Source organism: Malania oleifera, chromosome 5, assembly GCF_029873635.1.
Source record: "Malania oleifera isolate guangnan ecotype guangnan chromosome 5, ASM2987363v1, whole genome shotgun sequence".
Lineage (NCBI taxonomy): Eukaryota > Viridiplantae > Streptophyta > Magnoliopsida > Santalales > Ximeniaceae > Malania > Malania oleifera.
The window spans coordinates 69,336,211-69,360,359 of record NC_080421.1 but is presented as its reverse complement, the minus strand read 5'-3'; the positions used below and the strand labels follow the sequence as shown (position 1 = coordinate 69,360,359).

The 24,149-nt window shown below is 33.6% G+C and overlaps 2 protein-coding genes across 13 annotated transcripts; both read left to right on the top strand.

The window, feature by feature from the left end:
• The first annotated feature begins 5,389 nt into the window (after positions 1 to 5,389).
• Positions 5,390 to 21,443, top strand: LOC131156258 (uncharacterized). 12 transcript variants are annotated; one of them, XM_058109791.1, is made up of 7 exons: positions 5,423 to 5,737; positions 6,741 to 6,825; positions 12,791 to 13,067; positions 13,155 to 13,221; positions 14,632 to 14,750; positions 16,364 to 16,620; positions 21,114 to 21,443. In XM_058109791.1, exons 3-6 carry the CDS (start codon positions 12,837 to 12,839, stop codon positions 16,583 to 16,585), a joined length of 639 nt encoding a protein of 212 aa, XP_057965774.1. In that variant the 5' UTR covers positions 5,423 to 5,737; positions 6,741 to 6,825; positions 12,791 to 12,836; the 3' UTR covers positions 16,586 to 16,620; positions 21,114 to 21,443. The 12 variants fall into 12 exon arrangements, with proteins under 12 accessions (XP_057965782.1, XP_057965774.1, XP_057965773.1 ...); XM_058109790.1 differs by lacking the exon at positions 21,114 to 21,443 and adding an exon at positions 17,542 to 17,941 and having other exon boundaries at positions 5,424 to 5,737; XM_058109796.1 differs by having other exon boundaries at positions 5,425 to 5,737; positions 13,155 to 13,212.
• LOC131155999 (uncharacterized) lies at positions 9,508 to 10,484 on the top strand. Its single transcript, XM_058109453.1, has 4 exons — positions 9,508 to 9,580; positions 9,694 to 9,986; positions 10,042 to 10,105; positions 10,195 to 10,484. Exons 1-4 carry the CDS (start codon positions 9,508 to 9,510, stop codon positions 10,482 to 10,484), a joined length of 720 nt encoding a protein of 239 aa, XP_057965436.1.
• Positions 21,444 to 24,149: the final 2,706 nt, after the last annotated feature.

Below are 24,149 nucleotides of genomic sequence, written 5' to 3'. Positions count from 1 at the left end.
AAATTAAGCAAGTCGTAACAATATATATATATATATATATATATATAGCAATTTAATCGGTTCAAATTTAATAAAATTCCTGACTTAACTTAATCCCCTTGCCTTGTTTCCTTAATTACGCCTGTAGGGATCCGAAAATTATACCCACGACCCTCACCTGAACCCTAAATTCAATAACCCTAATTTAATCAATTTAACATCAAATAAAATACTATTTTAAAATTTCCTTAGTCCATAAACTCCAAATAAACAATTAAACTCTAAAAAATAACCAATTTTCTTAATTCTCTATTCTCACTCTCGCTTTGGAGTGGTGCTTAGGACCCCCAAATTGAAAATTTGCTCCGACCAAAATGTCGACGATCATGACTAGAACCTCGCCGTGGTGGCTAATCATCAATTTAGCCAAAGATTTAAGGAGAAATTAAGGAAAGAGAGGGAGTATACATTTCCTCAGGAGTAGTGCATACGTCGCTCCTACGACAAATTCGCTCCTATAGAAATGTCGGTGGCGGAGAATGGAGTCTAGCGGTATTTTTTAATTTTCGATCGGTGTTTCTTTGGTTGAGAAAATCGAGAAGAGAGGGAGAGGAGACAAGGAGAGACGAAAGAGTTAGCGCAGGGGGTGGGGGTGGCTCTTCAATTCAGATTGTAAATTTGCAATCTCCTGAAGCTGAGATATATATATATTATAATATTATATTATAATATTATATTATTATATTATATTATATTATATTACTATAATATTAAATCAATAAAAATTATTAATTAATTATTATTATTATTATTATTTAATTATTATTTATTTATTGATTACTTTTTTATATTTTTAAATTTTTTTGTTTTTTTTTTTACTCTTCCACGCATATTATTTTCTGGGGTGTTATAGGTCGACTAGTCCCCTATTTTTGCACGGACACATTTTAATTTTTTGGACATAACTTTTTTTATACAACTCCAAATTGAACGTTTTTGGTATCAACAGAAAGTTAAAAGAAAATCCCACAACTTTTATGTTGGACACTTTTTAAGATAAGGAGTGATTGATCAAAAATGGGCTCATCAATGCGACAGAAGAAAACATGAAGGGGTTTTTGAAAAACTTGTTTAGAAAAAAGTTGTTTTCATGAAAAAATTAAGTGCCTAAGGTCAATCTAAGTCATGCTTGAGATGAGCTTCAATTTTGGTCATATGATATGCTTGCACACATTAAACATAAATAATTATTACAACTTAAAAGATAATAAATAAAGTCTTCAAGTCTTCAGTTCCTCTGATTATCCATGGAATACGCCTTGAAATATGATCGTTGATGTGCATTCAAGGCTTCTATATTGCATCTCTCATATGTGCCTTCTACAATATAAAACAAGTTTTTCTACAATTAAAATTTTTTTTTTTCCACCCTTAGGCCACTTCGTGGGTGATTTTCTTGAAAATGATTTTAGCTTGTAAAAAACTTGAAATAGTTTGTGGATTTTTTGTGAGAGAACTAGAAAATTTAGCTTTTTAATGAACTATTTATGATGTGGCTATTAAGTGGATTAAAAATCCTCTTTTCTAGAAGATACTTTAAGGGATTTCAAATCGGGTTTTACGGTGTTCCTCCTAAAGAAACAAAAATCATGCAAATTCATGATGTTTAATATCTTTTTTCAAAAATAAAAAATTATTTTTTTGAACTATAGATGACTTGATTCCTCTTTTGATGATATGTAGGCAATTTACTTTGAAGATTCGACCATACCAAACAAAAACTCAAATTCCCTTGCATTATTTCATTATTGCTTTTTTTTTTTGGTATGTTGTATGTGTTCTTTTGTGTTTTTTGTTCAGTGCTTTGATTAGGCATCATATGGAAGTCTTTTAAGAGTTTGTTTTCTTTCAAAAATTATTTCAAAAGGGATGTACATACATACACACAAGGTAAGCAAGGTAACCATTTATGAGAATGAGTTTTTTTGGGTGTTAGCCATCTGCATTCTCAAAAATATGAATTTAAGGTGTTACCTTCCCTATGCACAATTGTACTTCCGAACTTAATGTTTTCAAAAAGCTTTCCTTTATTTTGCCTTTTTTAAAAAAAAATAAAGTGGTGAGTGTGGTTTTAAAAATAAAAATACAAGATAGATTAACCAATGGTTTGGATAGTCTATACTTGTTTGTTTTCAAAACAATCACTAATTGTTGGCAACCTAAACGGGTCCTTAAATCCAATGTCAATACATAAATTTGAGGATCTCAAAGTAAGAGTGGGTTTTGTCTTGTGCGAGGCCACTGAATACTTAATAGTTAGGTAATTTGAATAAATTTCAAAACACCCTATAAAATCAATTCAACAGGGCTACCCAATATATATATATATATATATATATATATATATATATATTTTAAAAAGCAACTAAATAAATTTGAAAGAAATTGAGTCATGCTTGGATGAACTCAAAGGTAATCATAAGCTAATTAGGTACCATTTGGTGGAGCGGTTGTGCAAGATGGTCTAATACCTTCCTCTTGCATAACCATTCTCCCAAACTCGTCCTTGGTAATGTAAACCTTGACTATCAATTTCTTGGACCTAGGTGCAGTTAGAAGATCAATTAATCAATAGTAATTAATTAGGTGCCCATTGACTTATATTTTAACTCAAGTATCCTTCATGAACATATTTCTTATCTCAAGTTTGCTATTTGAGTTGAGGTGGTTCAAAGATTCACCTCAGCAAGCGATAGCCGTCCCGCACGTTGCTACACTCAGTTTGGTTATTACAAGGCCCTCTGAATTCCATTGACTACCATGCACCCACTCATATGCATATAGACCAACTTGTGCCCTAGCTCAATCTAGAGGATTCTAGTGTCATGCTAGACAATTCCAACTTCAACAGTGCACGCACACACTCAACTTATTAAGGTAGGTTATCATGTGAAACATATTGACCTACAAGTTGAGCATGTTGGTGTTAGGGTTTAAGTAGCCTAACATATGAGTTGGGTATATTGGTTACCATATGGGCCAAATTGGCCACGAGATAGACACCATGCAAAAGGATTTTTATTCCTTTGTAAGACAAATGTCATATACAATGTAACAAATGTTGCAACATTTCTTGGCATCATTCGCACTTCATATAAGATATTTAGTTAATTTGATATGTTTGGTTGAGTTAGTTGTTATGTAGACCACTTTGGTTTATATTATTGTATTGTCCATTACCCTTATTTTTCCGATTTCTTAGTTTCCTTTCCTCACAATTCGGTATTGATGTTGACACAAGGAAAAGGAAGAAAAACATGAGTAATATTGTGTATATATATATATATATATATGTGTGTGTGTGTGGTGTGCGATCTTTAGATTCCTTATGAATATAATGCTTATCTTTTTACGATTGTGGATGTGTTTAAATGACTTGCTGTGGATAGTTTTGTTTGCAAGATAATGCTTTATTGTTTTTATGTGTGGGTGAATAGGTACTTGAGGACAATACAGGATCATTATGGACTGTATTTATAGATGACATATTTGAATATATGGATGATATTAAGAGATGATGCATGTGCAAAAATAGCTACTATAACGAGTTTTCATTATAGGAAACCATGTTGAAATCTTGAGTGGTATAACATTAAAAGATAAATTAAGAAATAAACATACTCGTAATACTAGGCACAACTTTGTTTGAAGACAATATAAGGGAGGGATGATTTAGATGGTTTGGGTATTTGAAACACAAGCCAAACAGCATACTTGTCACTAGAAATGAGTTAGTTATTGTTTTTAGTATTAAAAGGGTAGGTGTAGACTTAAAATAACTTGAAATGAAATAGTGTAGAATGATTTAAATAACTTTTAAGTTAATGGAGAAAAATGCACTCGATTAGGTGAATTGGCATAAAATATTCAAGTAGCCGACCCTATTTAGTTGGAGTTAAGGCTTGTTGTTATTGTTTTATGTGCATGAGTTTAGGAGATCCTTTTCACCCTTATCTTCATGAGAAAAGAGGAGATTGTGGCCCCCAAGGTTTTATTAATTAAACTTTAATAATAACAAACTATATGACTAATGACTTTAAGTTTGAGTTATATATGTAGTGGGATTTTAATTAAGTCACCACGGATTGAAACCTAAGAAAGCTTGATTACCATTTATTATAAATTTGTATTTATATTGTGTTTGTATTTAGACTCCATAAGAATCATCATAATATGGCATAAAGAGAAAAAAGAAGAAGATGATTCTAGGCTATTTTGCTCTACATGGTTAATTGATCCCTGGGGGGGTACTTGACCAACCAAGGTGGAGAGTTGAACAATCAATTAATCCTAAATAGGTCGATCAAGCTTATTTTTCAAGTAGGTGGTAAGTCAATCAATCCCTTTGATAGGTTAGTCAATTAGAGTGGTGGGCAAACATCAAGGGGGAAAACATGCAAAAACATACACACACACACATGCCCTCTTAGTACCAAATAACAATATCGAGACTGTTGGCAAATCATTTTTGTGTTATTTACTTTATTCTATCATTAATCTATAAGCTTGTTTATCTTTAAAGAGAAATTTCATTACTCTTTTTGTCTTAGTTTGGTACTTCTTATTTGAAAAATTTTGATACACAGTATGTGCTTCATCTTAAAAAAATTGAGCTAGTGATGATCATTTTGTTTCTTTTTTATTGTAACGTTTGGTATCCTTGCCTCTGTAAAAACAAGAAGAGTGTAATAATATTGCTATATAGTGGAACAAATAGGCTTTGTGGTGACAAACCACCATAATGAATTTACTATTTTTTCTTCCTTTAATCTCTTTAATTGCTTTCATTGGTATGTTCTTACTCGTGCAAATTCAGTTGCATTAATTTTTAATCAAATTTAAAATTTTAATTATTCCCAATTTGATGTCCTTTAAGATTATTTTCAGATAACATACATCATTCACATTTCCAATAACATTTTTAACATTTTCTTTTGTAAGTAACTATTACAAGTTATGATTCATTAATGCTTAGAGATGCATGAGCCTCTTATTAGTATTTATTAAAAAAATATTATCTTTTCGAAAAAAGGTAAAAAAAGAAAAAAATAAAAAACACAAAAATTGAAAAACACAAGTGTGAGCATCGGGATTCCTTGTTGATGCTTCCAATTGTATCCTCCCAGTCTCTGGGTGAAGGGTCCTAGGCTTCGAGTTAGCCGAATGTCTAACCTTAGTATGACTAAATTGTGACCGCATCTGAACTTTACTATGAGCAGCGAGACTTGGGGGAGGCATACGCTGCTCCAGGGTTTGGTGCTGCACCGGGAGTCCAGAGGGTTTGTCGGTGGCAGGAGTTTTTCATATAAAAAAAAAAAAAACAAATAAAGAACACAAAAATTAATGCCATGGCCATGGGCACAAACAAGAGTCTCTTATGGGCGGTGTAGACAAATTTTGAGAAGACTCTGATAATTGCTAGAACGTATGCGCACATGTCATATACACGCACAGAAGAGGTACACGACGTGGCCCAGTTAGCCTCACCGATCTCCTCAGCCAAACCCTCCTTCTCTCATTCTGGGCTTTCCGATACCGTCTCTCTCTATCTACAATTTCCTGTTTGGAAACTCTGGAGAGGGAGGAAACAAAGCTATAAATTGTAGAAGTGCTCTCTCTCTCTCCCCCTTACCCCCTCGTCTTTGGCCTCTCCGATTTGCTATCAAAGCCATTTGCTTCGCGAATTTCGACTAATCTGGTACGACCTTTTGACTTGTTTCCCCTCCTCTCTGTGTCGTGATTTGGTTTGTTAATCGGCTAGGGTTTGTGTTTTATCAATAATTTTCTCTTTTATTCTGTGGATTTTTTTTTCTCTCTTTTGCATCTTTGTTGTGTTTGATGTCGATGTGTGTGGGGAGAGGGAGAGAGTGTGATGATCTTGGGAGAATGATTTCTGAGTTGCAATCGTTGTTGGGAAAAAAAAAACGATTTTTAATGCTCATGTTTCATGATTATTTAACTTAATACTGTTAGGGTTCGGATATAAAAGCATTTTGTGAAAAATCCAATTTTAATGCTAAAACTTACAGGTTTTTTAAAATATGGCCGTTATTTTGTACTGCTAGGGTTTGAAAATTGAAATAACATTTTGTGGCAGCAAGGAACAGTTTTTATGCCAAAATTTGTTGATTCTTCTTAAATATCATTATTACTTTCTCCTGGGGACCCTATGTTGATAAATTTTAAGAGAAGCTGTGGTTTATTTTTATTTTTATGATGAACTAGATGATTGTAGATCTTTTTTCTTTCTCTTAAAATATATTTCAGGATTCTTAAAGTTGAAAATCTGAAAGAAAAACGTTGATAATGTGAAGATAAACATGACAAATTTTTATATTTTGTCACTCTTTTTTGGCTGTTAACAATGTTAAAAAGTTTTGGGGAAAATTGTGGTACCACGATTCAAAAAAATAAATGATGATTAGAAATTTGTCATAACTTGAGAGTACTTATTACGTAATGAATTGGGGTTTCTTTGATAATGTTATAAAGGGTCTCAGGAATTGTTTTGATGAAGTGAATTAAAGGTTGTATAGATTTGATTTCTGTGTCTGTAATTGTTAATAGAGAGCCTAAGGAGTGGCTTAGGATTTGAGGCAAGAAGGTACACTTTCTCCTTTTTATTTTTTATGATGGTTATTGAGGTGTTACTTAGACTTGTCGTGCATGTGATGCATGGTCATGAGTTGCACATTATGCAGTGCTCTGGGGTCGGGAGAGAGAGGATGGAGGTTTCTCATTTACAATTTGCCGAGGCTGCCTGTTTTTCCTTGATGGTTGACGTTGGTAAGTTTTAGAGACTGCTTATATTGCTAGAGGTTTTTGAGGTTATTTGAGGATTAAAAACTTAATATTATGAAAGTGATGTCACTGTGATAAATATGCCACGTAGGTTGGTTAATGCTTTTTAGTTTTTACTAATAAATGTAAGGTGTTGGATGGGCTTTGTCTTACGCATTTCTTCATTTAGGAGATTCCTAAGTTGATAGAGAAAATAGTTAGGCACTGATGGTTGGAGAAGGTTTATATCTTCACGGGGTTCATTACTTTTAGGTGCTGCTTGGTTTGTGGGATCTAAAATATCCCCATGGAGATTCTCAGGTATAGGATACTTGGGAATGGAATGCCTATCTCATTAGAATACTTTTGTTTGGTTCATGTTGTATAATTCTTAGATACCCATGTCTATGTGGGAATGGAATGGCTATCTCATGGGAGGTTTGTGGGAATCCTCCCAAGCATGTTGATAAGGTTAGTAAGCTACCAAAATACCCTCATGTGTAGTGCATAAAGATATGTATGATATTATATGCATAATTTTATATGACATATGATACTAGAGTCAATTTATGTTATCATTTGTAATATAAAAATCGTACATTATTAGAAGATAACATACATTACTTAATTTTTATATATTGTAATATTGTATATAGTAAAATAGTGTGTGGTGCTATTATAAGATAAAGTACATTATTATATTGTTTCATGAATATAATAACGAATGTAATTAATAGTACAATGCATTATGAGATAATTTAATATTAATAGGATAGAGGAATTTATTGCTTTCAATTTTTAACATTGTACTAATTTAGAGTTTATTATTATAAATACAGAAATAATGTGTAATAATATTATAAGGGGGCATTAATGTCCAAATGACCACAATAGCAGGGACAATTTAGGCTCAGAAAAGGGATGTCCATGGGAATGGGATTTCAATGTTTTTGGGAACCCTTCATTCTCAGGGAATGTAATATTATTGACATATCGCTTTCTTGACCTAAAAGAAATGTGAGATCAAGATGCCATGGATATCACATTCTTTGGGATGTTAAAAGATTCATTGAGCCAAACAGCCCCTTTAGTTTGTGTTTGATATGTGGAATGTTAGCTGCCCCAATGGAATTTAAAATCCCATTATAGGGAATGAGATGCCATTTCATGGAGATATTTTTGTTTAGTTCGGGTTATATGCGTGGATACTCATGTCCTTGTTCGATTCAATGTGGGAATCTCTTCATGTATTTCATTAATATTACTATAATATCCCTTAACCTTTGTAATGGACATAATGTTAGTCCCGGTGTCATCGAAAGATTTCATCGACTAGGCTAGCATCGACGCGCTTTGGAGATCAACTTCAGATTGCTTCGAATTGAGAACCACAACATCGCCCCTTCTCACTGAACTTCCCAAGGCTGAAGATGACGATTCTGGATTCTGGGTCTTATTGTTTTGAAGGGCTTGTGTTGGTTTGGGCCGCCAGACTGAGATGGGATTGGGATTAGGTATGGGCTTTGGCTTGAAGGGAGCTTTGGGCTTAAAAACTTTTATTGTTTTCCTTGATCTTCTCTATACAACCCACTTCCCGAGCTAGAGTAACTTTGGACCATATTACCTCCCATTCTCCATCCGGCCCACTATGCAATCTGAGTCTTATATTCAGAGATACATAAGAGTTTGTGTTACCACTAACGTTCTGAGAAATTTCCACCAAAACATTAGCCTTTGATTTTGCTTGTTCCTTCCCAGTACCCAAATCACGTATATTGTGGCTATGATTTCTCAATTTTGAATTTTGAGAATATGACATTAATTGCTTTCCATTCTTGCTTCCACCATCATCTCTTTGACCCTCCTCCACCGCTGTCAACAGAAAAGTTTTGGAATTCTCCCTTGTGAGTTTAAGTGCAGATTGGGATGTCTGTTTGCTGGTTAACGTCTCAGGAGCAATGGCTTTCCATAGATGAAATCCAAACCCTCTCCACCCACTGCCCAGTTTTCCTTCTAGCACCACTAGAAATCCTTTCCGACGACCATGTATAAGTTCCAAGATCATTAAAAAATAACCATGTGCATTGGATCCCAACTACAAAATAAATACTTTCTCACCATCTCTGAATGTTCATGCAAAATTACTAGGAATTACATTGGACATTAGCTCCTCCACAATAGCTAGCAAACGTTTTGCACTCTCTTTGCCGATGCAAACTGATCGGAAAGAGTATCGATTTTGCTCAAAAATGCGTAACATGAAATAAGAACCACCCTCCTCAACTGAGAATTCAAAAGTCTTGGATTCTACGAAAAAGAAAATAGAACCCCCCCCCCCCCGCCCCAATTCTTGAGCATATATCAACCACTCTAAGTTAATCTTCAAACTTTCTCAAAAACTGTAGGAACCTTAGGGATTATCGTCCTCCATGAACATGGCGTTGCGGCCTATTCTCTAATCTTCATCTTCTTGTTGTTGTTGTTCTTCTTCTTCTTTAGTATTTTGCATGATCCGAAATGGCATATCGAATAATGCTTCCACCAAGAATTGCGTACCTCTTTTCTTTAAAGGAAAAAAAGGGCTAAGACAGGAAGATCCTCTTTCTTTTAGAAGAGATTAGTTGGAGGCAGAAGTCTAGGGTGCTACATTTGAAGGAGGGGGATGCAAATACCAAATTTTTCCATAGAATGGCTAATTCTAATAGAAGAAATAATGGTACTGAGAGCCTTGTGGTTGATGGTGCCTTGTCTTCCGATCAAGGTATGATTGCAGATTACATCACTTAATGTTTCATGAATTTAAGCTCTAAGCGACAAGTTAGTTGATCATTCCAGAAGTCTTAGTATTTCCAAGAATATCCGGTGATAATGCAGATTGGCTAGATAGACCATTTGAGGAGGCGGAAATTTTTGATGTCATACAAAATTTTAATGGTGATAAATCGCCTGGACCAGATGGATTTACAATGGCTTTCTTCCAAGCTTGCTGGGGGATTCTCAAACTTGATCTTATGGCTGTGTTCCATCATTTTTTTGCTAAAGGCCAGTTTGAGAAAAGCTTGAATGCTACTTTCATCACTCTCATTCCTAAAAAAGATGAAGCAATTGAAGTAAAGGATTTTCGCCCTATTAGTCTTGTTGGGGGGGTTTATAAGATCATTGCTAAGGTCTTTAGCCACTAGACTTCGCATGGTTATGGAAGATATAATTTCAACTTCATAGAATGCTTTTGTGAGGAACAGGCAGATTCTTGACCCTGTACTTATTGCTAATGAATGCCTTGATAGTAGATTGAAAACTGGGGTGCTAGGGCTACTTTGCTAATTAGATGTTGAGAAGGCTTTTGATCATGTAAATTGGGGTTTTCTTATGCAGTTACTAGAACGGGGTGGGTTCTCTGTCAAATGGAGGCGGTGGATTTTCTTTTGTATATCTATAGTTTGTTTCTCCATTCTGATAAATGGCACTCCTTGTGGTTTGAGAGCTCTAGGGGGTTGAGACAAGGTGACCCATTGTCTCCTTTGTTGTTTGTCTTGGTTATGGAAGCCCTAGGGAGAATGTTGGATAAAGCTGTCCATGATGGTCACATGTCAGGCTTTGGTGTGGGGCGTATAGAGGGAAGAGCTTGGTGGTGTCTCAACTTCTCTTTGCGGACGATACTCTAATTTTTTGTGATGCTGATCTGGATCAGATTTTGTTTCTCCGTGTGATACTTACGTGGTTTGAGGTGGTCTCTGGTTTAAAGATAAATTTGGGCAAGTCAGAGTTGGTTCCTGTTGGTACGGTGTTTAATTTTGACTTATTCTTGCACGTCCTTGGCTGTAAACAAGGTAATCTACCTATGAAATATTTGGGTCTTCCTTTGGGAACCAAATTCAAGGATAAGACAATATGGAACCCAATTTTGGAGAAGATAGAACGAAGGTTAGCAGGGTGGAAACGTTTGTACTTATCTAAGGGAGGTAGGGTCACGTTAATTAAAAGCTCTCTATCTAATTTTCCCACTTACTTTCTATCTTTATTTCCTATTTCTGCTGCTGCGGCTAACCGTATTGAGAAACTTCAAAGGAATTTGGTTTGGGGATAAGGAAGGTAAGACAGTTTAATGAAGCTTTGCTTGGGAAGTGGTTATGGAGATTTGGGATGGAGAAGGATGCTCTTTGGAGGCAAGTGATAGAGGTGAAAAATGGCTGTGAATGGGGTGGTTGGTGTACTAGGCCTATTAATGGTCCACATAGTGTTGGCTTGTGGAAAATATTAGTCGGGGATGGCCTTCTTTTTCTTGCCACGTTCTATATGATATTGGAAATGGGTCTAAGGTGAAATTTTGGCAAGACCATTGGTGTGGTGAGACGTCTCTTGCAGTCAGCTATCCTGATTTGTATAGATTTTGCCGAGATAAAGAAGCTAGCGTGGCTGCGCTTATGAAGTTTGATAATGGAGTCTTGTTTTGGGATGTAAGTTTCTTTAGGGGTATGCATCTTCGGGAATTAGAGGCCTTGATTGGTTTTATGGATACTATATATGGTGCATCGGTGAAGGGGTCCGGTGAGGATAAGATGTGCTGGAAACATGATAGAGAGAAGGGCTTCTTGGTTAAAGGTTATTATGGTATTTTAGTAGGCTCCAAAGATTGTGGCTTTCCTTGGAAAAGTATTTAGAAACAGAAAATTCCATCTAGTAGCTTTTTGTTTGGACTGCTGCTTTAGGGAAATGCTTAACGATTGACAATTTACGAAAAAGAAAGGTTTGGATATTGGATTGGTGCTACATGTGCAAGTTTAATAATGAGACGGTTGATAATCTTTTTATTCATTGTCCGGTTGCAATGGACTTGTGGGTTATGGTGTTGGGTTTGTTTGGAGTGAGCTGGGTTATGCCGCAATCTGTAGTGGGACTTCTAGCATGTTGGCAAGGCTGATTTGGTCGTTATCGAAATGGGTTTATTTGGTTGATAGTTCCTCATTGTGTATTGTGGTGTCTTTGGAGGGAGAGAAATAGTAGGTGTTTTGAAGATAAGGAAAGATCCATTTCGGACCTGAAGCTATTTTTCTTTACAACTTTGATGGATTGGTTGGCTGCTTTGCGAAACCAATCATTTTCTTATGTTTTTGATTTACTAGATACTTGTAATTTCTGTTGTTGATTTGTTTACCTCATGTACGCTCCTTGTATAGTTGGTGTTCATTTTTGATATCAATAAACTTATTACTTATAAAAAAAAAAAAAAAAACTTTGTAATGGAAGATGTCCATGTATGACTTTGACTCAACATGGAAATATTCCTTGAACCCGGATATTTTAGTGAGATTACTTGAATAATTCTTAACCTATGTACATACTAATATACTATAAATTTAACTTTTCATAATGGTAAGGATATTTATTTTAATATCATAATATTATGCTATTTTAATATAATAATATAATATCTTGATATTATTTGATATTATGATTAATTATGTCATCATATTTTAGTATAATAATATGCTGTGAATAGTATATTATAGGTTTTGTGTATTATTGTTTTCTTTTATGAATACAATAGTAAAAAACATGTAATAACTATTTCTTTTGAAGCTTTTGAGGGAATTTCTTTGGGTGTTTGCAGCAGGATTGGAGGTCTTCCTTTGTGTACTTTTTCTTTTTCTTGGGTGGTGTTTTGTTCTCTGTTTGCTTTATAGGAGGATTTCCTTATCCTTCGTCCTGTATGTTCTCTCTCTTTGAATGAGTCTTTTTTATTTAATAAGTTCTTAAATTCATAAATGACTTTAGACTCATATTTATTGTTTTGTAAACATGAATTTAGTTTAGTTTAAATCATGTGTTCTGCATAACAATAAACATCTGAGATCTAAAAACTCTAGTTTCTTTCCGTCTTCTACAGACAGTCTTGTCTTGCCAAAAATCATACTGAAATGCAATTTGAAATGAATGTGTTTTCATGTTAGATTCTTTTCTGCATGATCAGGTTTTTTTGGGATTACAACACCAGGACAGGAAAGTCTTTAAAGAGAATGAGCACTAGGGGGACAAGGGCGTCTTGTCTTCGAGGATATGTACGGGAGCCTCGGCGGAGGAGAATGGCTTTAGATTTAGATCTCAATCACTTGCCACCAAATGAAAGTGGGGATCAGGAGGGGACTTCATCTCGTGTGGCGCCGCAGGAACTTCAACCTGCTTTGATTGATGTGGATGCCATTATTGATGATGATGTTGTTATTTCCTCGCCGAGGGCTTTTGCTGAAGTATGCCACCTCCATGCATATATTCTGTCTTCTTGTATGTGTGTCTGTTATATCAACTTATTTTGTCTTTTCACCCTTTATTGTTAGGCTAAAAACAATGCCAGAAGGCAACATGGAACGACTGTTGTGCATGACGTAGAATCCGGTAATTCAGGTTTTTTCTTTACCTTTTTTTTTTAAATTAATCACTCTTCAAGTCTATGTTCTGTTTCAATTTTGTTTTATCTGAGAACAGGAGCTGTATTATTGTTATTCTTATTTTTGGATTCACTGGGTGACCTAATAGGCCTGAGCTACACAGCCTTTTTATTTTTTTTTCCCAGATGGGGGGTGGGTGGAGGTGGGGGAGCCTGTCCTTCCTAAACTGCTTCCTGTCCATCTCAAACCTTTGACCTTCAACATGCATGTTATAGTTATCAGTCCTAATGCAGTGTTGCTTTATTGGTATATTCTCTTTGTTGGGACAGATTAGTCCCTAAGTTTTTTTTTTTGAAGATGACTGCTCCAGGGGGAATCTTGAATGATCACGTACAAGGATGAGATGAAGATAACCGATTTGGGCAGGTCTTATGACCAAGTTGATTTGGGGTCACGTCCTGTGTTTGACCCCTTCTCTTGGGGCAGCTTCTCTTTTTCAAATGCAAAAAGTTAGGTTTTGAGGCAATTGGTATCGTTTTGAACTTCTACAAACTAGCTTTTTGTTTTTTGAGGGATCTTGTCAGAGCCAGATTTGGTGTTTTTATAGGCCAGAGGCTAATTCTTTTTCAATGAATTTTCATATTCCCTTAACTTTTTACAAATATTGCAAAGTTATGTATTTGGACATTTATGCAAACTTATTGAACAGCCCATTTTGGTTACATAAAGTATTTAAGTGTCTTTATAGCACATCTTTTATTGAACACTTGGTGATAACTCCTCTTTTGACAGTTCCTTGTTTATAGAGGCTAAACAATCTCTATTGCAACCTAAATTGGCTCCTTTCCCTTTGCTATAGGGTGCCAAAGTAAGCTTGTGGTGCATCCGAGCACCAATCCCATCTTCTCTACAAATATTAATGTTCAGATCATCACCCACACGGCCACACCAAACTGCAAACTCCTCCCCTGAGGTTGTCTTAAAGAGTTTTAAGCAAACACTTCTCTTACTTTTGGGTTCACGAGACAAGATTTCTTTTGGAGTCCACTGCATCCACCTGTACCCTGATAAGGGATATAGCATCCATTAGATGTGTGCGTGCACATGTTTTTTATTTTTATTTTTATTTTTTCCATCTTTTCTTCTAGAACAAGGGAAGGGGCTTTCTGTTAGATGGTTGTAGAAGCATGCGTCTCATTCCTTCCCACCCCACAAGGCAAAACATACATGTGCACAAACACACTCAAGCACAATATGAAGGGAGAAAAAAAATTATTATTTAGGGAAAAAAAATTTGTATAATTGATTTTTCCCCCCTTGTGCAATCAAGAAGGCTGGTGAGCTGTGGACCTTTTCTTTTTATTTTTGTCCTTTAAATTCTTTAATTTTAGTTGGCAGTGTAGCAACCTAATATGTCAGCATGCAGGAGAACAAACCACTAGGTTCACTTGTAATAACCGCAACAAGCGCAGGAGAGTTCCAGAAAACCAGACCATTATAAATTGTGATCTTTACATAAATTTGGAAGGCAGTAACAACACCAAGGTAGTAACAATATTCCTTCATGACCTATGTGATATTGCTTTTCATGGTAGTAACAACATTTTTCATGCTTTATATGATATTGCTTTTTATTCCTTATCTCCTTGCTGTTTCCCCCTTCATTATATATTTGTATCCAAAAAATTCTGCAAGTGCATGTGGCATCTGTGGAGTTCCTTTGTTGAAATTTTATTAATTGTTTGATATTTTTCATTTAGTGTTTATAATTTCTCCATCCTTACCAATGAGACTTTGATGTCAGTGTTCTGACATAAGATGATAGACTTAGAGCTGACAAATTGTTACTGGAACTGAAATACTTTTGGAGTGCTTGTGTTAGATGGTTGCACAGATTGTTCAAGGCACATTAGTTTCAAATTCAGCCTATTATTAGCTTTTAAGAATGTAGTGTGTGCGTGTGGGTGTTTCTGGTGCTTACATATTTTTTTTTTGGATAATATAAAAATATAAAAATATATTAAAAAATGAAACAAAGTACGAGAAGGACAAGAAGTTCGCAACACTGGTAGAACTATAAAACAATCAATAGAAAGATTACAATAGAGATGCCTTCCAATCCCTTTGACGTTCAGACAGCAATAAACCCCAGAAGAAACCAAATGAGCGGACCTAAAAAGAAGCCAAAGCACCACTCTATACCATAATAAGTGGGGACAATTTATGGGGCGCTCTTAAAAATTCTCACATTCCTCTCCATCCATTAGAGTCCACAATATAGCAAATACAACTCTGCTTTAAAGAACGCTGCCATTTTTGACTTGGGCCAAAACCCCTATACTTCAGCGAAAGATTGCCCGCATTACGTGGCAATGTGGCATCACCCAGTCTTCACCAAAATAAGAGAGGAGACTTTCATAGCTGTGTTGCCACCATGTAATGCACAAACTGGTTAATTGTTAACTAATTTTAAGAACTTGAGACTTGAGAGTAGTGGTTATGTGGTTTAATTCCCTTGATATTTTCTCCTCACAAGGAGTTTTTTGGCCCTTTTTTTTGGTTACCCAAAACTCTAATTACAGTGATTGAGGGATGGTGTGGCTATGATATCCATAACTCCCTTTTTTTGGGAATTGATGTGCGCATCAGTTGTACTAGCTTGAGATGTAATTATGTTGATTTGGGGAATTGTGCGACAATAGCACTCATTACTTCTTTTCATGAATGAAATATTTGGATTTATGGATTTTTTGTGTTGCAGGTGCATTGAACACAATTGATCTATTAATTAGATTTAATAGTTTTAATTTGCTGTGATGATTTTCAGCCAATCCACATGTTTCTTGTCTGTGTTTGCTATTAGCCATTGATTGTGCAATGATCTTCAATCGATTTCTACTCTGCATTATATTGTAAGAACATTGCCTGACTGCATGTAAATTTGAGGGCATCTACTATAGTTACTTCTGAGAGATCGATGCTTAAAATTTATATTACTGCATAAATATGTATGTGCATGGTTTCTAAAATTAATATATATTAAGACTCCCTCTTCCCCCTCCTCCCACATGGGATCCATTATGTAATGCACCTACACTCCTGTGATATCAACATGATTTGCCATTAATATATAATGACAGAGAGAAAATGTTATGCAGTCTCATGGCATGCCTCCGCCACCGCCACCACCAAAAGAGCCCACCTTTAGTTGTCCAATTTGCATGGGTCCATTGGTTGAGGAGATGTCAACAAAGTGTGGCCACATCTTCTGTAAGAAATGCATCAAGGCTGCAGTAGCTGCGCAGAGTAAATGCCCGACATGTAGGAAAAGAATCACGATGAAAGATACCATCAGGGTGTATCTTCCTGCAATGAGTTAAAAAGAGTGTAAAACAGCTGCCCGCCATATGGCTTTGTAAGTTTTCTCTGTCGTGAATGTGCTTCTGCTGTATTTTAGGATTTTGACTTTAAGAAAGGCAATGTATTTGTATCTACTTCAAAAGCTTTTAAGGTTTAGCTTACCCAAAAAAAAGTTTTGCAAGACGTACGAGTACATGGAAACATAAATGGAACTTAATCTTACCCAGGAAAAAGTCATGCAAAGATATCAGAGTACATGGAAACAAAAATGGAACCTAGTCTGAAGGAAAGATGGGGAAATGATGGTGATAACATAAATGGAACTTAATCTTACTCAAGAAAAAGTCTTGCAAAGATATGAGAGTCCACGGAAACATAAATTGAACTTAGTCTGAAGGAAAGACGGGAAATGATGGGGATGGTGGGTGCAAGATCAGCTTGGGAACCAAGGTTTAGGAAGTGGGATTTTATTGGTACCATTATGTAGTTTTAATTTGCTTGTGATTTGTTTTTAGGGATTTAGGATTTTTGTAGGTTTTAAAAGTATTTCTAGCCGTGTGGCTGAACTGGGTTGATTTGGATTCATTGCTTCCCCACTCCACTTTTTTTTTTTATAAATTTTTATTCATCATCTGCAAAAGAAGAGTAGAATTCTAAAAAAATGTTTTAAAATTGTTCGACTTTTTTAACATAGTTGTCAGTTAATTTTATGTATTTAATAATGCTTATTGCATTTATTTTTTAATTTTTTTAAAAAAATTCAAGATGCCAGTATGTGACCAGAAAATTATAGAAACTTTTGTTTTTGTTTTTTGGTAGTAGTAGTGTCTAAATATTGTTAATTTCTTTATATGAGCATGCAACTTTTGCTTCAAAACAATGCACATTTGTGTGCATGGTATGGTATATAGGGGCTGAGTGGAAATTTTTGTTATTTGTTCAAACGACTGCTGATAGGCATGTTGCTGAATTACAGGCATTAAGGCTTGAACCTTCATCGCATCAAAGAGATTGCAACAGATTGTTTTTTACGCACTGAGTTGAATGAAACAAGATTTGGCATGTCAGAGTGGTCATTATATTTGAATTTAATTATGGACTCATTTTTTATGGAGTCAAAATTATGTGCCAAATGACGATGATGAATCATGCTAGTATAGTGATTAGTGAGAGGTTTCTATTTTGTTCTCTCTCAATCTCTCTCTTGTCCCACTTCAAGGGATCAATTTTGAGATGGTTACTCTTGTATTGTATCCTCGCTAGCACGAAGGTAGATTGTCCTACCTGGTTGGTGCCACTGGGAATTACATTTTGCATCTGGAAAAGTTGGACTGAAATCTTAGCCCTTAAATTAAGGTACTGTTTGGTTCATGGAATAACTATTTTAAGAAATTAGATGCAATATTCTTAGAAATTTAAGAACAGATTGCTGTGATAACAATTACTGTTTTATTATGTTAGGAGAGGTCTTTGATCTGGAGCTGTATTGGATTTTGATAAAATATAGTACAAAATTATATTGGAGCTCGTTCAAATTCACTTAAATTTAAATTCAAGATTCGAAATCCATGTTCCCAAACTTAATGTTTGTCAATTTATTATTTTTTCACTTAACATGTATTAGGAAGGAGGAATGTACATTCTCATGGTGAAATTTTATTTGTGATATGTTTGGAGTGGACTTGGATGTGGTGTTGTCTATGTTTAAATTTAAATTTATGCTTGTGAGTGCAGTGTGTTTATTTGTTATTATTTTATTTAACATGTATTAGAAAAGGAATATAAACTATCAAAATTTATTACTACAGCTATTTTATTCTTTAGAACAGGTATCCTCTGAACCAAATGTTAAAAGATTTTTCAGTGGCAAAAGGTCGCTTGTGTTGTGAGAAATTATGCAGGGCTCGCCAATTCCTGCTAATCGGAAGAGAGAAATAAGTTGGAATGGATGACACTCACCCTAGGCATAGGTGGAATGTTGTGTCCCCTGGCCATTGTTGAGCATTTGTTATTTTGGTTTCTGTCCACCTCGGCATGCTGTGGGAACAGGAATGAGTGGACTGTTTACATTCCAAATCACTTAAAAATTTACTTACAGGAAGCACTTAAAATAAGTACTTAGTGCAAAACCTGCTGTGCCCAACAAATTATAAATATATATATATATATATGTATATATATATATATATATATATATTTTAAATTATTTTTAAGATAAAAATTACTTTTTGAGAAATAATTAGGGATTGTTGAGAAGTAAATAGGGGTTAACATATACGGTGTTTAAAATTATAAATTTTAACAGTTTATGGGGATGTTGGTTAGTTTATCAGATAATTGTTAAAAATGTTATTAAAAATGCAAAAAAATAGATAGAAAATTAAATAAGATGAGATAGAAATTTTACGTGATTTGGATATACCTATTTTATGAGTGTATGAGATTAGAACTTTACTATTTTGAGGAAAAATTATAAAGTAATATGGAACTGATCTTGTACTAGATATCTCTCATTTTTTTTTATAAATGTCTTATCTTTCTTTTTACTTTTTTTTTTTTACTTTATTTTTTTATTTTTTTTCTTTTTCTCTACTCCATTGACTATGTGGGAGGAGGCTTTTATAGCTTTTACAAGCTAGTTAATGTTGACTTTATTAGTGCAAATATTTAGGGCTGGTTCATATGGGGACATAATTAGTGCATATATATGAGATAGGTTTATGGGGATATTAATTAGTGTAGACATATGAGGTAGGTTCATGGAGACATAAAGAGGTGGACAAGATATTGATGAATGACAGTCACTCTAATACATTTATAACACATCCCCTTGGTTGTTACTCATATATTAATTTCTTCTGTTAAAATATTTAAGATGTCTCATTCGGTTGAGATGAATCAATTTTTTGAATGTTGTAGTAGGTAAAGTTTTGGTGAAAAAATAAGTTAGATTATTACTTGATCGGATCTGCTGAACATCTATATCACAATTCTTATGGAGTTCATGTGTATAAAAAAATTTTGAAGAGATATGCATCGTTCTGTCATCTTTTATGTATAATCCTCTTTGTTAAGTTATACATGTAGCTTTGTATTTATATAGAACTGTTGGAATATCCTTAATTAATTAAAGATTACAATTTGTTTTGATATAAGAAATCATTGATTTGAGCCATATACATTTTCTACTAGGTTTATGGATAAATTTCAAAATGATTGGAGGATGTTGTTGTAATCATCTATTTTATTGATTTTCAAGATATAACAGTTTTTGCATAAAGAAATACATATCTAGTTTTAGATTTAGCATTGTGAGGATTAGATAGATATCCAACATTTATATATTTTACTAGTTGAGATTTAGAGTCAAATGAGTAGAATAGATTCAAATCTGATGTACATAACAAACAGTGTAGAATGTGCTTAATTCCATTTTAGTGTCGTCGAGTAAGAGTAGAGTTATATCTTGCTAGTAGATTTATAGCAAATGCAATGTCGGATCTTATACAATTGGTTAAATACATTAGAGAGCCGATAACACTTAAATATGGTACTTCAGGACCAAACAATTTCTCCTCATCATGACGTCGAAATGGATCATTTTTTACATTAAGTGATCGCACCATCATTGGAGATCCCAAAGGATGAACTTTGTTCATATAAAATTGCCTTAAAATTTTTTTTAGTATATTTAGATTGATGAACAAGAATTTCACCATTTATATGTTCAATTTGTTGGTTAAAACAATATTTTGTCGTTCCTAAATCCTTCATTTCAAATTTTGTCATTAAATGATTAGTTGCTTTTCAGGAGTCCCAATTAAATTCAAATCATCAACATAAACAACAATTATAGCAAATCTGGATTCTGATCTTTTAATAGAAATGCATGGATAAATTGGATCATTTATGAATCCCTCTTTCATAAGGTACTCACTTAATCGATTGTACCACATGCGTTCAGATTGTTTTAATTCATATAAAGAATGTTGGAGTTTAATTGAATATAAATTTTTGGGTTTTGCTTCTCACAATTTAAATCATTTAGGGATTTTTATATAAATTTCATTACCTAATGATCCATATAGGTACGCTATTACTACGTTCATATGATGCATGCTCAATCATTCAGTGACTACTAGTACAATTAAGAATATGAAAATGATTCCATCCATTACGGGAGACTATGTTTTCTCATAGTCAATTTTGTGTTTCTATGAGAAACCTTGTGTCACAAGTTTTGCTTTATATCGAGTAATTTTATTATTTTCATTTCGTTTGCGTACAAATATCCATTTGTATTCAATGGGTTGAACATCTTCTGGTGTTTGTATTATAGGTCCAAAAATTTCTCTTTTTGATAAAGAATTTAATTCTGATGTGATAGCACCACTTTTATATGACATTCATTAATAGATTTAGGTTAAAGATTCTCATTACTTTTGCTAATGTCAGTAGTTACTGTATATGCCAATGTGTTGACCAAAATTTTATTTATATTCCACATTTTTCATGTGTACTGAATTGAGATCTCATTATTATTTTCAGGTACCTATCCCTTTTCAAAAGGATGTCTCTTCAGGAGTTTTATTTTTAGGAAATTTTTCTTCTAAATGTTTCATAATAGAGATTTCATTTTCAAGAGAAATAAGTTTGTAAATGTCAAATGGATTATCCACCTTTGTAACCTCTTCTAGAGTGTTTACAAGTTTCAATTTTCTCCTTCTGAAAGTTTAATCTTTTGCATCAACAGGCCTTCCATGCTTAACTTGTGGTTTAGGTTCATTAGTCGGCTATTATCCTTTATGAACGTCAATACATGCTGGAATATTTGCAGTAGATATATGAGATTTTAATATGGTCTTGGTATCTGCAAAAGAATCTGGTATTTGATTTGCAATTTCTTGCAAATGTATAATCTTTTGAACTTCAAGTTCACTTTGATTTGTGCGAGAATCTAAATGAGATAAACTCATGGTATTTCACATTATTTCATGTTGTGCTTTAGGCACTAATTTTTCTCCCCCTAATATAGGGAATACTGCTTCATTAAAATCATAATTAATTTCCCTTGAGAACAAGTAGTACACATGAAATCAGTTGATAAAAGAATCTTCTTGTTCTTTAGAGGATGACTATGTGAATTTTCAATGATTCTTCATATTGTTACATCTCCAGGATGACCAAGACGATTAGGCCAAAGTGTAAATAACTTTGAGTCATTGCACTTATGGTGCAAGATATTATATGATTCATCTGCTTTAATCCTTGTATAATATAATTTGTAATAAAATATCATTGGGTAATTTTATATTAGCTCTTCTGGAGTCTTCAATTAAATTTGTTGAACTCAATATTGTATTAACATTTGTTGAATATATGTATTTAAGTAATGGAAATATTTTCTACCTCGAAAAATTGTGTGTTGTAGGACTATCAGTTAAACAAATTTATTCCAAAGATATCTTAGAATCGATCAAAACTTTAAGACAATTCACACTACAACGCATATTTTAAAAATCCATTATTATAAGTGATCATTTCAACAATAAATACGATAATTTATTTATTAAAATAAAAAATATAATATTGCTTACTATATATACCTTAAAATACTAGATCATTCTTTTCATCTTGATTTATAAGGAAATCGGCAACATTAAGATAAATAGAGTTGGATGGTCAAACATTAAGATTTATTGGAACAACATTATTAGTAAAATTTGTTTCAACCTCTTTATCTTTTTAAATTTTTTTTTTTTTTTTATAGAGGCTTGGAATCAATCTACTAAGTGCCTGGGTGTATGACAGGTACGCGACTAATGACCTTTTCCTCCACATTTGTAACATTTAGTTTCATGTTGCCTGAGTCTGATTTTGATCATTAACTCGCTTTTGGAGGTCATCCCTCTTCTGGGGGTTATCCCTCTTCTGGGGGATTACAGCCTCACGTTGATGTCAGTGATTGTTTCGATAACGACCACGACCACAACCATGCTTGCGGCCTCGTTTTCGACCATGAGATGTATTCATATTCACTTCAGGGAATGTGGTTGAACCAGTTGGACGAGTTTGATGATTTTTCATCAAAAGCTCGTTATTTTGCTCAGCAACAAAAAGACATGATATAAGTTTAGAAAATTTAGTAAATGTCTTCTCCCTACTGCAGAAGCATATTAGTGGAATGGAAAGTAAAAGTTTTTTCTAACATGTCTTCATCAATAATATTAAACCACATAATTTTAGCTTTGAGCTAATCTTATGCATAGTTGAGTTATATTCACCGATTGTTTTAAAGTCTTGCAACATCAGGTGCAACCATTCATATAAAATTTTTGGTAAAATCACAATTTTTTGGTGGTCAACTCTATCATTTAAATTTTTCCATAGGATAAATGAGTCTTTAACAGTTGGGTATTCAGTCTTTAATTCTTCATCTAAATGATGACGAAGGAAGATCATAACTTTTGCGCGATCGTGTAGGGATGCGGCATTTCTATCTAAAATAATGTTTCTTTATTGTATTTAGATGGATATCAACATCAAGAATCCATGATAAATAATTGTTATCTTTGATATCAAGGGGAATAAATTCAACTTTACTTAGGTTCGACATCTGAATAAAATAACAATAATAAGACAAGACAGAAATTTTACGTGGTTCGAATATATTTATTCCATGGGTGGTTGAGATAAGAACTTCACTATTTTGAGGAAGAATTACAAAATAATATGGAATTGACCTTCTACAAGATATCTCTCTCACTTTCTTTTATATCTCTCTTTCTTTCTATTTTTTTTTTCTCTCTCTACTCCACTAGGTATGTGGGAGGAGACTTTTATAACCTTCATAAGTTAGCTAATGTTGACTTTATTAGTGCAAACATTTGGGACAAGTTCACATAGGGATTTAATTAGTGTAGACATATGAGGCAGGTTCATGGGGATATTAATTAGTGCAGACAAATGAGATAGGTTCATAGGGACATGAATTAGTGTAGACATGTAGGGGCAGGTTCATAGGTACATGAAGAGGTGGACAATATGGATGAATGAAGCCACCCTCATCCATTCATAACAAAAAATATATTATTAAACTAATAGTATTACTCAATTGATAGTAAAATTATTCTTAATTAAAAAAATAATCATATATGGTTTTATCTTCAGAAAATATTAATTAATGCAAACATTAATTAATATTTAACATGTTAATTAGAAGATTTCAATTTAACAAATTAATTAATTTGGACATTACTCGATTCAAAATTTTTTTATTAGGCAATTTTGAAAGGTTTATTTAAGATGTTAATAAACGTAAATATTAAATCATTTTTTAATTAGAAAATATTAAAAATGTTAATTGCAAATATTTAGTTGAAAGCCAATTAACTTATTAATTATATATTATTTAAAATGTTTATTAAAATTTCTAATTAAAATGATTATCAATTTATAATTAGAGAATATTAGAAATATCCATTAAGATTCTTATTTAGTATAGATTTTAATTAATTTTTAATTGGAAAATATTTAATATTTTGATTGAAAATATTAATTAAAAAATTAACAGAATTACTTTCA

Bases quoted from the DNA above. Each gene is read 5' to 3' on its own strand.
- LOC131156258 (XM_058109791.1), top strand. From the start codon at position 12,837: ATGAGCACTAGGGGGACAAGGGCGTCTTGTCTTCGAGGATATGTACGG. The intron at 13,222-14,631 runs GTTTTTTCTTTA...GTCAGCATGCAG, and splicing joins CGTAGAATCCGGTAATTCAG to GAGAACAAACCACTAGGTTC. The intron at 14,751-16,363 runs GTAGTAACAATA...AATGTTATGCAG, and splicing joins AAGGCAGTAACAACACCAAG to TCTCATGGCATGCCTCCGCC.
- LOC131155999 (XM_058109453.1), top strand. From the start codon at position 9,508: ATGGCTAATTCTAATAGAAGAAATAATGGTACTGAGAGCCTTGTGGTT. The intron at 9,987-10,041 runs GTCTTTAGCCAC...TCAACTTCATAG, and splicing joins TTTATAAGATCATTGCTAAG to AATGCTTTTGTGAGGAACAG. The intron at 10,106-10,194 runs GTAGATTGAAAA...TTTCTTATGCAG, and splicing joins TGCTAATGAATGCCTTGATA to TTACTAGAACGGGGTGGGTT.